General features: G+C 37.8%; 2 protein-coding genes across 2 annotated transcripts; both read left to right on the top strand.

Moving 5' to 3' along the window:
- The first annotated feature begins 1,438 nt into the window (after nucleotides 1-1,438).
- map9 (microtubule-associated protein 9) lies at nucleotides 1,439-7,608 on the top strand. The gene is made up of 13 exons (XM_044347631.1): nucleotides 1,439-1,786; nucleotides 2,772-2,862; nucleotides 3,882-4,382; nucleotides 4,510-4,700; nucleotides 4,805-4,913; nucleotides 4,997-5,064; nucleotides 5,201-5,271; nucleotides 5,371-5,533; nucleotides 5,835-5,921; nucleotides 6,033-6,194; nucleotides 6,299-6,444; nucleotides 6,864-6,999; nucleotides 7,144-7,608. The coding sequence occupies exons 1-13, from the start codon at nucleotides 1,715-1,717 to the stop codon at nucleotides 7,261-7,263; spliced, it is 1,917 nt and encodes a 638-aa protein (XP_044203566.1). The 5' UTR covers nucleotides 1,439-1,714; the 3' UTR covers nucleotides 7,264-7,608.
- Nucleotides 7,609-9,187: 1,579 nt separating this feature from the next.
- Nucleotides 9,188-14,726, top strand: ugdh (UDP-glucose 6-dehydrogenase). The gene is made up of 13 exons (XM_044346840.1): nucleotides 9,188-9,204; nucleotides 9,289-9,401; nucleotides 10,473-10,634; nucleotides 11,146-11,247; nucleotides 11,376-11,576; nucleotides 11,659-11,856; nucleotides 12,243-12,390; nucleotides 12,503-12,597; nucleotides 12,689-12,819; nucleotides 13,103-13,242; nucleotides 13,549-13,640; nucleotides 13,741-13,851; nucleotides 14,057-14,726. The coding sequence occupies exons 3-13, from the start codon at nucleotides 10,473-10,475 to the stop codon at nucleotides 14,165-14,167; spliced, it is 1,491 nt and encodes a 496-aa protein (XP_044202775.1). The 5' UTR covers nucleotides 9,188-9,204; nucleotides 9,289-9,401; the 3' UTR covers nucleotides 14,168-14,726.
- The last annotated feature ends 6 nt before the right edge of the window (nucleotides 14,727-14,732 follow it).

The following is a 14,732-nucleotide window of genomic DNA, read 5'->3' as shown; positions in this document are numbered from 1 at the left end:
CTGCCTGGCTGTGTTTTGTTTGAAAACTGTAAAGTGCACACTGATAGTGTTGTCATTTAATTAGTATTACTTTTGTCTTTTTCTAAAACAGCATGTACATGTACATAACACATAAATCCATCAAATCTGAACTAACTACAGTATAGAAAAAGGATCAATTGAATTTATGTGATGTAATCGATGTAGTTATTTAATTGAACAGATTTTTTCTGTTTTAACTAGTGAATAAATATCAAGAGACTTGATTTTAATTTCTGAGAATATAGGCAACATCTCCATTCAGATAAACCAACCACCCAAGATTTCTGTGCCATCATCAAGCAAGTATTTCAGAGAAACACCGTTTGAAGAATTGCATTCGACTGTTTTACTTCCCTTTAAAGGTTCCATAGATTAGCAGTAAATGTGTTATGCTTCCATTAAAGTTTTTGGATATGAAATACAGATTTGCTTAAACTGGGATCACAGATTGGGCCTTTTATCAATGAATATTAGGGAAGGCAGAAACTTGCTGGTGCCCATCTCACATACACACCTGTAAAGCTAAAAGTATCCTAAAAATGTAGAGGCAAACAACAACAAACAAAGCAATACGCACAGTACAAAAATTAATAACATGAATGAAATGGATGAAAACTGTGCTCTGTGTTTGTACATATATTGTTTTGTATTTTTGGAAGGAGGTTAACTTTCTCAACCTGTTTTGATTGATTATATGAGCACTATGTGTTTTTTATACTGAAACAGCTGCAAAACAATTTCTGCTGTGTAAACTAAGTGTGAAATGTGAACATTTAACACAACCTGAGTGTGGTTTTGGTGATTTGCCAGTGAAAAGTCATCCAACATCTTTATTAAATGATACCAATGTAAAACTTAGAGCTTCAACACAGTCAGGGAAATTTGATCAAAAAATATAAAAATAGATATTACAATATTCACAAATATAGACGTGCATAAATGACAGAATGCTTAACTAAAATCACTATCAGTGAAACTGCCAACTAGGGACTTTGTGAAGAATGTGTATTTCCTTTACCTTGTTCATAATACAGAAAAGTAACCTCTCTGCTAGTGATTGAATACACATATCTATTTACTGACAGACAAAAATTTGCTAAAGCAAACAGGAAAAACGTGAAATACAAAGGCTCTTTAGAACAAAGATGTTACATATACAAATCTTAATAGAGATTATATGTATTAATAACTCAGATCTTTAATTAGGCTACAGTCTATCATTGCAGCTTTACAAAACAGGTTACCGCTCTGCTGTATGTGAAGCAACGACAGATAACTATTAATAATAGTTACATAATTTACTAATATCAGCAGCATTAATTCAATGCTCCGAAATAATGTCAAATATTGAAAATTATTCTAGCGCCAAACTACCAGTTAATCAGTCGCCCAAAAACCGCTTTTGTTTGGTAATGATATGAGCGTGCGCAGTGTTGAAACCGGAACTCTACGTTTCCCTAGGTTACCATCAACAAGTCCGTCAGCCAGCGTTCTGTAGCTACCAATGTGCCTTTAGAAAGTAGCATATGAATAGCTGCGTGGTATTTATCGAAGCCGACAATCATCATCTTGGTTAATTTAGCTATAATAGCACCATAGGAAGCTTAGTAGCTACTAGTTACAGTTAGCGAACACTAGCTAGCATGCTAATGTCAATGAACGCAATCACAGGAGGCTGTTTATAGTTTTCAAAATGACAGACCAGGAGTTCAGGACACTGGCTTACACAAAAAGCCCGAAAACATCGAGAAGAACAACATTTCAGGTAAAAGCCATGCCATTTTAGGCTGGTTATACCCCACCAAATGACTGAATGGATTTTAATAGAGTAAATTAATCTGTGTTTACGTAAAGGCCTCGATTGAATTACATATTCTCCCCGGACAGTCACTTTAAGTATCAATTGGTTTGATTATTGTAAAATAAGTGTTTGAGATGGCAATACATTCGCAATAAAGTAGGAGTTATTCACTAAAACTTTGACAACATATCAGATGCACAAAGCAGAAGTAATATTTCTTACAGACAAGTGACAGGTCTTAATAAGCCTGTTAAGAGTTTTGTTTTGACTGCTAAATGTTCACATTTTACACTTAGTTTACACAGCTGAAATGAAATGAATTGCAGTTTTAAAGACAGGCTATAAAAGGTGTGATTATTGTAAAACAATGTATTCAGCAGAATCAAGTAATCAAAGTAATTATTCACATTAGAATGATTACATGTACTGCAATTGTTCTGTATTTAAACAAAGGAAGCGATCACTGTATATTGAAAGTGACGTAGTAGCCAGACACAATATTTTATTAGCACTTTTCTTGTGGTACATAATACACACATATATATATATGTACTTTTGAAGGTATGTTGTTCTGATTTCGTCCTTGTGGTGACGAGGGCCTGTTTTTTTTCTATAAAGAATCACAGCAGTTTGTGAATAATTGGAGCAATCACATCTTTATCATATGTCAAGTCAATGAAAAGGAAAGCTAAAGGAGCAGTCCAGAGATTTTTTTTTTCTTAAAAGAATGACTCAGAACAATTAATTGATTATCAAAATAGTTGGTGATTAATCGACAAATCGTTGCAGCTCTACAAAGCAGGTTACTGCTCTGCTGTATGTGAAGCTATGATATACAATGCCTTAATTATTAATAATAATTACATAATGACAAATGAAGAAATGACTAAATTAGTTAAACCGACAATCCTCTGAAGCTTGTGATAAAGTGTCACTTGTGTCATTGTAGGATGAACTTCAGGCTGCTGTCTCTGCCAGAGCAAGCAAATCTAAAACAGATCAATACTCGTACTCAGATGACTTCAGTGAAGACGAGGACGGTAAGATGACAGAGCAAATCGAAATGTTTTAGATATGTGAGGTGGCTGTAGAGATCCCCAGTTGCTCTCTTTAAAAGTGTCTTTAGTGTCTTTGTTGACATTGTAATTTGTGTCTGTTTCAACTTTAACTACATCTGTTGATAGCTTAAGTTCAGGCGTGTTGACAGTGTTCAGCAGCTATATGAATACTTCCTTTCAGATCACAAGAAGACAGAACTTTGTGTAAATAACTTTTCCTTAGCTAATCTGACTTTTATGCATGTTACTGTGTTTCATGCAAACCAGAGGCAGCCTGAAGAGATTTGATTCTCCTGTGCGTGTGTGCGTATGTGTGTGTATGTGTGTGTGTGTTTGTGTGTGTGTGTGTGTGTTTGTCTGTGTGTGTGTGTTTGTGTGTGTGTGTGTGTGTGTCTGTGTCTGTGTGTGTGTCTGTGTGTGTCATGCATCCATAGTATTTTCTCATACTGCTACATTCTTGCATTCTTGTAGACGTTTGTGAGGTTTTTCTTCAAGAGGTTTTAATGTCACATGCACGGCAACACAGCAGATGGCAACAGTGAAGGCAGCTCTAGTTCCAGTTAGAGTATATAATAAAGTGAGAGAGAAATATAAGAAAATATTGTGTTTTGTTGTATCCTCCTTTATGTGCTTTGATGCTGTTTTGTCTGCTTCTTGTCTTGCTTGTTTGTTTTTTTTAGAATAGAATAGAAGAGGAATAGCAGCAGTGGAACAGACCATATGTTTAGTACATGTATAGTTTCCACATCTCGCTATTTCAGGGGTTAATAAAAGTTGACAAAAAACTTAACTTAAGGTCCACTTACCAGCTTTTTTCCTGAGTTTCAAACTTTTTTTTAAACCTCATCTCTCCGTCTTCCTCAGTGGATGGTATTCTTTATTGTATTTGTATTTGCTAGTAAGTGGACCTTGAGTTAACTTTTTGTTGGTCATCTCATATAGATTAACTTTAATGGTTGGCTCTATCCTTTTATGTGATTATCATTTTCTATATTTCACAGATTTTTTGAATAAACTCTGTAAATCAAGAAAACAGAAGTCTAATGCATTGAAGGTTGGGAAGAGCAAAGCCAAAATCAACAACTTTGAGCTCTCAGACGACGAAGGCAAACATGGGAGAACAAAGAGAGTTTCATTCCTGAAAACGCCGAAAACTCCCTCGGAAGACACAACGGCATCAGAGCCACATGAAAATGAGCCACCGGACTACTCCGCCAGCGGCTCTTACAATAACTTGTTTTCCCCACAACACTCCACAAATGTCAGTGAAGATAATGTACAGTTTAAAGACAGTCGTGTGGAATCTACCGATCCACAAACTACAAGAGAGAACTCGAGTAAATCTCTGTCGTACCAAACATCGGACGATACTCTGCTGGACTTGCCATTGCCCTTACCATCTGACAGTAGTGTGATGGACTCTCCAGGTCCCCTTGTTTCTGAGAGCACTGAGGATAGGAGAGATTTATCAACAGCGGACCTCAAACACATGTCCTCAGCAGGTGGTTTTACACTGTATTATGTCACAAATGCAGTTACATGACACATTAGGACACATTAAACCATGTCTCTTAACAACAGCACAGTTATTAAAACATGTTGACAATTCCACCATCTCTAATTATTCAGACAGTGTTACTGAGAGGGAGCCACCCAGACCCAAACCACGACAAAGGACTCTGGGATTTAGCCTCCATGCAACGGAGAAGATAGCTGAAGATGCTGAATCTCAGGATACCAGTAGGCCCCAGACTTCCTCTGCATCTATTCCCCTCTCCACTGATACATCTAGCAACATCAGTAAAGCCTCATCTTCACACGTGTGTCTCGCTGCTTGGTTATTCAACATTTTAAGGTCCTTTTTGTTTGTTTTTTATAAAGTGATCTAATTGGAGAACTTGTTTGTTGTGTTGTTGCATCGTAGTGGGCAGAGGGAGATCACGCTGATTCACATAGCTTCAGCAAATCCTCTTCAAGTAAGAGTGAGCAGTCACAACTCTTCACCAAGTCCACAGTTGATTCTGGGTCCAGAGGTAATAATTTACATGTTCTGCACCATAACTTCACTTCTTTAGAACAATATTTTTAACATTTGTGTATATATTTTTTGCTATAGATGGCTTTATTTCTGATGACAGCAAAGAGCAAGAGAGAAAGTACTCTACATCATTCGAAGAGTTTAATGTAAGACATTTGCTCTCAGGCATGACTGACATGACCTTTGACCTTTCAGTTAGTCTGATGTTAGATATATTGTGGCTCTTATCCTGATTTAAGTCCTGTTTTAAGTTTTTTAGGCAATATGTCTGTTTTCTTTCAGGAGTCAAGAGATCACTCAGATCATTCTGTTGCTCAAGTCACTCATGTCCATGAAAAATCATCAGATAGCAGGTAGGTAATACTATCCAACATGCACTAATATACACTTACATCTTCATGGATAAAACGGCTTAATTTAATGGATGATTATTTTGTTTTATTTTAAATTAGGACATCGAGTTCTCACTCTAAGAGCTCTCAGAGACCCCAGAGTGCATGCTCCAGTAAAATAGAATCAAAGTATTTGGGAAGTCTCAAAGTTCTGGACCGTAAAGTGTCACTGCAAGAGTCTCCGCCACAAGCAGCAGATTCACTCAGAGCCGCTATTTACCAGGTCAGAGTAATAATGAGCATGTATTGTCTTTTTTAGTACCACATGGTGAAGGGAAGTCCCTGTAAGACTCCATATTGCTTCACTTAAAACATCTCGAGAGTGAGCTTTGTCTAATAGCTTTAAATGCATCTTGACTCCAATACTGATATTGATTATTGTACGGTAAAATAGAAGACATCATACACTGTATCCAATACATTGGTTTTTATTTTTATGTGTTTATGTCCGTAGAGTGTATATTTATATATACTGCTTTGCATTGTCGGAAAATCCTCTTCCCACTTACATGTACTCCTTACAGGAATGGCTCAAAAAGAAAAAGGAAAAGTCAAGAGAGAATATGCTGCTAAAGAAGAAAGAGGAGATTCTGAAAGAAAAAAAGAAACAGGTGAACAATATGAATTACAGTACAACAGACCGCCTCTAAAGACTAGAGGAAACATGTGGTTATTTAACATATATGCACACTGATTATCATCTTTTAAAAAAAACCAAACAGGAAGAAGAAGCTAAAAAGGAAGATGCTGTTGCGTCATATGAGGCCTGGAAAGAAAAGAAAGCCCAGAGCCTCAAAGCAAAAGCCAAAGAAAAGCAAGATGTGATTAGAAAAGAGAAAAGAGATATTGAAGAGAAAGAGAGAAAAAAGCAATCTGCTACACAGGTATATGGTTAATTTATTGAGCATTGATCTGAAAGATATAGTAAGAACCTCTGGGGGAAGGTGTAATGTTAGCCAATTAATCAATAATGTTATTATCATTACAGGTGTTTGAAAAGTGGAAACGTGAGCATGATCATGTACTTAAAGAAAAGTATAGAAAACAAAGAGAGGCTGAAAGTAAACTTCAGCAAAAGAAACAAGAAGAGGAGGAAGAAAGAAAAAGAGACAGTAGATCAGCGTTTTCTGACTGGTGAGTGTAAATCATTCCCCTTTTCTTTAATTGTTTTTTTTTTTACATTTTCTGATTTAAAGTCTTTCCATGACAAAAAAAAGCATTGTTACCTTGATCTCTATAGGTAGGAGCTGTTGTGTCTTATGTGCTTATGGACAGAAACAGTGTCTCTTGAAAGTGAATAAAGTTTAGAAATCAATCACTGGTTGAAAAGAAAAGAAAATGTATAAATGCAAAAGCACTCCAAAAAGAAGTTTGTATTAACAGTAATGTCCCATCACACTGAAATCTATTAGTGTGTGAAAAAATGATCAACCACTAGATGGCAGCCAAAGCTTGATGTTTACCTCTGTTTTATCGCCTTTATCTCAATCACGACATACAGTATATTAATTCACAGCTAAAACTATTTTCACTTTTTTTCTCAAATGATTTAGGTGTGAGAAGAAGAACGATGCCGTGCAAAACAAAGTCACGACAGAGCGCAAGGAAAATAAAGATAAAGCAGAGGAGGAACGATACATGAAAGAAGAGAGAGATAAAATGGCTTTAGAGATGTATGAACACTGGCTGGTAAGTAGAATTAATAGTGTTTTTGAGACAGATGCTCTCTCTTCACCAGCCTGTTGTGTGAACTCTTTGGGGTTATTTCTTTTATTTACATACAGTCATTGTTCTGAATGACCAGTTTGACTATTTCTGTTTTTTTTCCAACAGGCAAGGAAAGAGCTAGAACAGAAGAGACGGAGAGAAGAAAGACAGATACGAGCAATACTGCAAGACAGTCCTCCTCCACCTTGGAGCCCTCCTAATAAAACTATACCATTTCGAAAATAACATTTGAAATGTAACATACCACCCTTATAATATCTGTGGGTGCTATGTTACATTTTAAGTTGTAAGTTTTGTACTGTTAGTCGTACCCAACATGTGTTTTAAACATAGCTAATGACAGCTGTTTAATTTTATTTTTTATTAGCCAGCAGCTGTAGTGCAATTTTATATTTTTATATATTTTTTGGATGAAATATTGAAGCAAACATTTTTGCTTTAGAAAGTTGCATTTACTGTCTGTTCATGTTTGACAGCAAAAGCCTTTTTTTTGTAAACGCAACAGTCTGTTTTTACTGTGTTATACGTCAGAATGTAAAGCAGCAATAAACATCAGTAAGTAAAGTGTGATATTGTATGGTATCAATGCTTAACGTTGAAATCCTGTTGATTTAATTAGTATATTTATTTCTGTTATTTAGACATGATTCATATTTCATTGCATTTTTTATGATACAATATATCTATGTAGAACAAAAGAAGAAAGTCTTAAGAGTTGCAATAACACAATAAACCAATTACTCCCTCTCAGCATGACAGCACTTAAAACAAGATTCTACAGAGAGAGGAAGCCTTTAGGATTTACAACATAAACACAGTGCTAAATGAGTGCTGTTAGGGCATTTGTTTACAGCCTGCCATTAGGTCTGCTCCCACTCTATTATCCAATAAAAGACTTTCCCTTGGAGCTGAGAAAATGTTAAGATCCTACTGTGTATTGTATGCCAGTACTGTTTGACTCCACTGAGGACAATGAAATGTTAGACATATGGTGCATCATGGTGCGTAGTATTTTGGCCTAATCTAAAGTAAATGAACACACTACATGACCAAAAATATACAGACACCTGAACATTACATCTCTATGTGATTAACCGACTCTCTCCACTCTTCTGTGAAGGTTTTGTGCATGGGCCATGGAACTTATGGACCTTTCTTTGTGCATGGGGATATTGTCATGTTAAAAAAAGGGAAGGAATGTCCCTGTACTGTTGCCAAAAAAATGAAACCACCCTATTGTCAAAGAAAGATAACTGTACAACACAACATTTTCAAAAAATATATGTATAAGCTGTAACCTGAAACAAAATAATACACATTCAAAAAGAGCAGAGAGAAGGAAAATCTTATATTATCTACTACCTTCTCACATGAAAATAGGTCATTTTTGGGGACATTATGTAGACTTACATTAATTTCCTCAAGACTTACCATAACCTTAACCACTGACCCAAAAATCAGCTTTTTTCCCAGTTGGGGACACGACTGTCTGACTGGTCTTTAGTCTGAAATTTGTCCCCAGTAGTAGCCTATTACAGACCCCCAAATACATGCATAGGATATACTGTATATATGTTGTGTTGATGTTCATATTACTGTTATTGTGTACTGTCTAAATATTTGGACAAATTGTACTTTGATGCTTTGACAACATTATTCTTGAAACCTTCATGCCAATAAAGCCCTTTGAATTGAATTGAATACATAGATAGAAGCAAGGAATACAATAAATAAAAAGTTAATACTAAAATACTAATAAAAATATGTATTATACATATATATAAATAACAGAATAAACAGTATAAATAGTGTGACACAGTGTTAATGCAATACAATCGAAAGCACCATAACGGCTACTAAAATAACCTCTAGGTTGAACTATTTTAGAGAGGTGTTGCTGATTCAGCATTAGAGCCATTTAGAAGACTGAGAGGTGTTTGTATTATTTTGGTCCACTCAGGTGACGTCAGTGAGGGCACACGTGGACGAATTGGCTGCTTTTATCGTGAAAATCCCAAACAGGAAGTATATATATTGGCCCGTTTGATTACGTCATGAAAGAATCTTTTTCTTCTTTTTTTTTTTTTCTGGTGCCTCGACAGAAGTGCCTCCCTGTAGGTACCAGTTAAAGGTTGTGCTGGAGAAGTTATGAAAGAACCCCAGATGGTGTGAGTTTATTCGTCGAGCACTGGTGTTCCTCCTCTTTTCTTTTTTTTTTTAAAAAGAGATTTTATCGTGTTTTTTTTAAAGGAACCGCTGCTCCGGAATCGACGCTTGTTTCGACGAGACGTGTTAAAGAGAAGAGCTAACATTAACATTAATCTGCGCATTCCTGAAGCTCAGAGACTGTCGAGTTGGCAAAGGTAATGTAACGTTAGCTAACGGTTACTAGCGAGCTAGCTGGCTCATGATAGACGCCCATTCATTTGTTTCTTGTGTCCAGTTCTCTCATTCAACCTGAAGATAAACAAACTAGCAAACTAGCTAATATATGAGCTTGTTAATCTGTAGCGTTACACTACAGCAAACAGTGACTCTTAACTCTGTAGCACAGCAACTAACGTAGCTCAGATGTAATGTGGGGGTTAAAGGGCTTTTTCATCTCTGGTAGACGTGGCTGAGCTGCAATGAAAGGCTCTTTATTTTCTTCCAGGCTGTAACGGTGCGACTGGTACTGTAGGTTTGTAACCCAGGGTTTAAAGTCCTGTAAGGCTGCTATTAACAGATATCTTTCCATTATAGATTTATCTGCTGATTCTTTTGACGACTGATCGATTCATTGTTTGGTACAAAATGTCATTAAAGAGGGAAAATGCCTACGATGACAATTTCCCAATCCTTAAGGTGTTTTTTTTTGTCTGACCAACACTCCAAAAGATTTTTAGTTATCTGACAAAAACAGAGCAAAGCCAACGACACACTTGTCTTTTATTTTCCTCTCAACGATTTGGCAATGTTCAATGGTGGACAAATGTAGGGAACTAATTTAGTGAATTGATTAACTGTTTCATGCAATGTTAAATGAGTTGAACATGACAAGTCAGAATGAGAATCAAAGTGTTATTCTGTAAGACACCAAACCTCTAACTGAGCTTTGCTTTAGGGTGACTACTAACAATTATTTTCATTATCAGTTATTTTGCTGATTATTTTCTCGACTAATCAATTTATAATTTTGTCCATAAAATGTCGGGATGTAGTGAAAATGCCTGTTATAACTTCAGGTTATAACAGGCAACTTCAACTTGACTGTCTAATGTATGACTAAATCATCAAATTTGAGCAATTTTTTGCTTAATAAATAGCCTGAAACTATTATTCGATTATCAGAATAGTTGCTGATTAAACTAAGTACAGATGGATGGAAAGTGTAGGACATTCTAATTGTAGTGAAATACCTCAGGTATTCATTATATTCTATCTTGTATTTCCAGATGTTTCAGATAAAGAGGATCTGTTGCATTGGTGCTGGATATGTGGGGGGGCCAACATGTAGCGTGATCGCTCACATGTGTCCAGAGATCACAGTGACTGTTGTGGATGTCAATGAGTCCCGCATCAAAGCCTGGAATTCAGACACTCTGCCCATATATGAGGTAACATGTCAGTGTTAATATTGTCCAAAGAAAGTGAGCTAAAGGGTTTGGTATTATTAGCTGCGTGATTTCTGGTAAAACTTCAACAGGGTGTGGTTCATGTTTTACTGAGAAGGACACTGATATGTCATGTGTTTTTCCCTACATGCTTATCTCACCTTTTGAGAAACTTATATCTAGAGAGAGTTCTCAGTCGTTTCATTAGTGAAACTCATTGACCGTGTTGAAAAAGTAGATGTAGCTAGGCAACCATTCCAGCCAATATTTTTACACAATATGACTCCTTCATGGGGAGAATGAAACATAAATTAGTTGCAGACCTCTCTGTGTCGCAACTTCTCTACGTCAACTGCAGCCACAGGGTATTACATCATCATCATGACTAATGTTGGGGCCAGTTGGTGACCAGTCATTGTCAACTAGTATTACATTTCTAAAAGTTTGTGCCATGTTTTTTCCTAGTGTTACCCACTTGTTAACACCCTCCCTGTTTCACTTCCTCCCACCACAGCCAGGTCTGAAAGAGGTGGTTGAATCATGCAGAGGGAGAAATTTGTTCTTCTCTACAGACATTGACTCAGCCATCAGGGAAGCAGACCTCGTTTTTATCTCTGTGAGTCTTTCAGTTACCCCTGAACACACACACACACACACACACACACACACACACACACACACACACATTTTCTGCTGTGTGACTAGCTATGGAAATAGATTAATATGGTTGCTCCTCCATTGCAGGTTAACACCCCAACCAAGACCTATGGCATGGGGAAGGGTCGCGCAGCTGACCTCAAATTCATTGAGGCGTGCGCTCGGCGTATTGTCGAGGTGTCCGATGGCTACAAGATTGTCACAGAGAAGAGTACGGTACCAGTACGAGCTGCTGAGAGCATCAGACGGATATTCGATGCCAACACCAAGCCCAGCCTCAACCTACAAGTGTGTATAATCGCAAGCGTATGAGCACAAAACTCTGATATCTGCTGTTCCACAAGGTTGTAAAGTTGTATCGCTGCTTTAGGTGCTGTCCAACCCAGAGTTCCTTGCAGAAGGAACAGCAGTGCGGGATCTGAAGGAGCCCGACCGTGTCCTGATTGGTGGGGACGAGACAGCCGAAGGTCAAAGGGCCATCCGAGCTCTGTGTGCCGTGTATGAACACTGGGTCCCCAAGGCACGAATCATCACCACTAACACGTGGTCGTCTGAGCTGTCTAAACTGGTGAGTCTAGAGCTGCAACTAATGATTAGTATTACTTGATTTGCTGGTTAATCCCAGTTATAATTTACTAGACCCTAAGCTGACATATTTAAGATGTTCAGTTTCCTTTATGACAAAGAAAAGCATCAAATCCTCACATATGAGAAGCTGGAAAGAGCAAATGTTTGTATTTTTGCTTGAAGCATGACTAAAACGATAAATAGATTATCAGAATAGTTGCTGATTGATGATGAATGTTCTGATTGACTAATAAATAACTCTACTAATCATTTTATCTCTAGGAAAGTATCACTGTGAATGGCTTCTTCTGTTTTGTAGTTATCGTAAGTACAATCTTAAAAAACAAAAAACATGGTGTGTGTGTGTGTGTGTGTGTGTGTGTGTAGGCAGCCAATGCATTCCTGGCACAGCGAATCAGCAGCATCAACAGTATCAGCGCTCTGTGCGAGGCCACTGGAGCCGATGTGGAGGAGGTAGCTAAGGCGATTGGCATGGACCAGAGAATAGGCAGCAAGTTCCTCAAAGCCAGCGTAGGTAAGAGACGTGCAACCAATATGTAAGTGTACTTACATGTAAGATTTTTATTTCATTAAACACAGTTTAAGTGTTGCCCTCCGTCTCTTTGCCTCTGTAACACTCTGGCCAGGTTTTGGTGGAAGCTGTTTCCAGAAGGACGTGCTGAATCTGGTGTATCTGTGTGAGGCCCTCAACCTGCCTGAAGTGGCCTCCTACTGGCAGCAGGTGAGAACCGCCACATTTTTGACTTTTGTTCCGGAGGTGTCACCCTCTCTGTGTTCACCTCATTCTCAATCTCTGTGTCTCGTGTTCTCAGGTGATCGATATGAATGAGTACCAGAGGCGACGGTTTGCCTGCAGGATCATTGATTGTCTCTTCAACACGGTCACTGGCAAAAAGATCGCTCTGCTGGGCTTCTCCTTCAAAAAAGACACAGGTGACACAAGGTTGGTCTCTTTTCATGTTATTCTTTCCTAACGTTGCCTTCTCACACCCTTGTAAACACATAACAATTATTTGGTTTTCTTTTATACTTGTTTCCAAACGGCCTCGTCATGTTAATTATAAACCTGGCATTGTTTGTATGAACAAGAGTGTCCTTTCAACTATTTGAACCATGTATACACTTTGTACACACAAAACATGCACTGTCACTGTGGTGAACTTTGGCCCTGATCTCTGTGTGTGTGTGTGTGTGTGTGTGTGTGTGTGTGTGTGTCAAAACCACAGAGAGTCGTCCAGTATCTACATCTCGAAGTATCTGATGGATGAAGGGGCTAAGCTGTTCATCTATGACCCCAAAGTTCTTAAGGAGCAAATCATTCATGACCTCTCTCAGCCCAACATCTCAGAGGACAACCCAGAAAGAGGTGTGTGTGTGTGGTTCAGCCTTGTAGTATCACAAAACGCATGAAAACAGATTAGGTCCAACCAAATTCATTTATTAATTTTACCTTGTTTCTGACCTGTTCTTAAAGAATCAGTTTGACATTTTGGTAACAGACTAGATGTTTCCTCCTGCTGTCAGTCTTAATGCTAAGCTAAGTGACTCTGGGCTGAACCTCAGTACTTAAAGGGCAGACATGAGTGGTATTAATGTACTATTCCTAATATAAATTTTTTTAAGAAAGGATGCAGATTTGATTATTGTTAATCATGTCTTTTTTTTTTCTTAGTATCAGAGCTGGTGACTGTGACCTCAGACCCTTATGAAGCTTGCCAGAGCGCTCATGCATTGGTCATCTGCACTGAGTGGGACATGTTTAAGGTCACAAATCACATTTTCTTGCCATCTATTACCACATCTTTTATCTTGTAAAAAGAAAAACAAACTTAAAAGTCTTCATATCCCTCTAATTCCAACATAGGAACTGGACTATGAGAAGATTTACAAGAAGATGCTGAAGCCAGCCTTCATATTTGATGGTCGCAGAGTGCTGGATCACCTTCATGCTCACCTCCAGAACATCGGCTTCCAGGTGAGCAGACAGAAAAGAGAACACACACGTACACACTTCTTGTACAAAAATTCATTCATAAAACAAGGAAAATATTTTGAAGAGGAAAGTCAAATGTTAAACTGACAACACAGTTTCTGACATCTGTGCAAAGCCGCAGCTGTATTCACTAATCACCACGGTCACAGCTCAGTTTCTGTTATTTTTCCTCTTTTTCCGTCTGCAGATCGAGACCATCGGTAAGAAAGTGACAGCAACACGGATCCCCTACGCCCCGGCAGCTGTATGTCCCCGCATCAGTGCCAGCGAACCTCCCACCAAAAAAGCCAAAATCTAAAAAAAAAAACTCACTTCAAACACACACAAACATGCAGCACATTCCTCTCTCAACCTTTTTATTACCGGTCAAATATTTCATTCTGATCCACCTCCTCTGCTGTCGGTACTCGCCTTACAATCAACAAAGCCAAACAGTGTGACTAATTGCTCCCCTGCAGTGGGAGAGGAAGAAGTTGAGCCTTCAGTCCCAAATTGTGTGAATGTGATCATGAATGTTTTTGACGGTTTGGAAGAAGTTCAGTGAAAATAAACCATTCCAGACACACAAACGGTTACCTTTATACAGTTTATGCTGAATAGTATTTATCAACCAAATATTTCAGATTCAGTTATATATGCACCGTCTGTTGTCGTCAGTTTCAAAGATAACACTATTAGTGTGTCTTTCTTACAGTATTTACTATATAATCAAGTATTGTTGCTAAACTGCAAAATTTTATACTGTTTTTTAAAAATATTTTTATAAATCATCTCACTGTCTGTTAATCAGTATGTGTCCTCTGTAGCAGTGACTGTTTACTGAAAGGGCCAATGCAATAAAATATGTGTAGAGTTTGTGCCTG

The sequence above is a fragment of the Thunnus albacares genome, chromosome 3, assembly GCF_914725855.1.
Source record: "Thunnus albacares chromosome 3, fThuAlb1.1, whole genome shotgun sequence".
NCBI lineage: Eukaryota > Metazoa > Chordata > Actinopteri > Scombriformes > Scombridae > Thunnus > Thunnus albacares.
This window is presented reverse-complemented; position numbering and strand designations above follow the sequence as displayed.

Excerpts from the sequence above, each read along its gene's own strand:
- ugdh (XM_044346840.1), top strand. The coding sequence starts at position 10,473 with ATGTTTCAGATAAAGAGGATCTGTTGCATTGGTGCTGGATATGTGGGG. Across the intron at positions 11,248-11,375 it reads CAGACCTCGTTTTTATCTCT|GTTAACACCCCAACCAAGAC; the intron begins GTGAGTCTTTCA and ends CCTCCATTGCAG. Across the intron at positions 11,857-12,242 it reads CGTCTGAGCTGTCTAAACTG|GCAGCCAATGCATTCCTGGC; the intron begins GTGAGTCTAGAG and ends GTGTGTGTGTAG.
- map9 (XM_044347631.1), top strand. The coding sequence starts at position 1,715 with ATGACAGACCAGGAGTTCAGGACACTGGCTTACACAAAAAGCCCGAAA. Across the intron at positions 2,863-3,881 it reads CTTCAGTGAAGACGAGGACG|ATTTTTTGAATAAACTCTGT; the intron begins GTAAGATGACAG and ends TATATTTCACAG. Across the intron at positions 5,272-5,370 it reads GAAAAATCATCAGATAGCAG|GACATCGAGTTCTCACTCTA; the intron begins GTAGGTAATACT and ends ATTTTAAATTAG.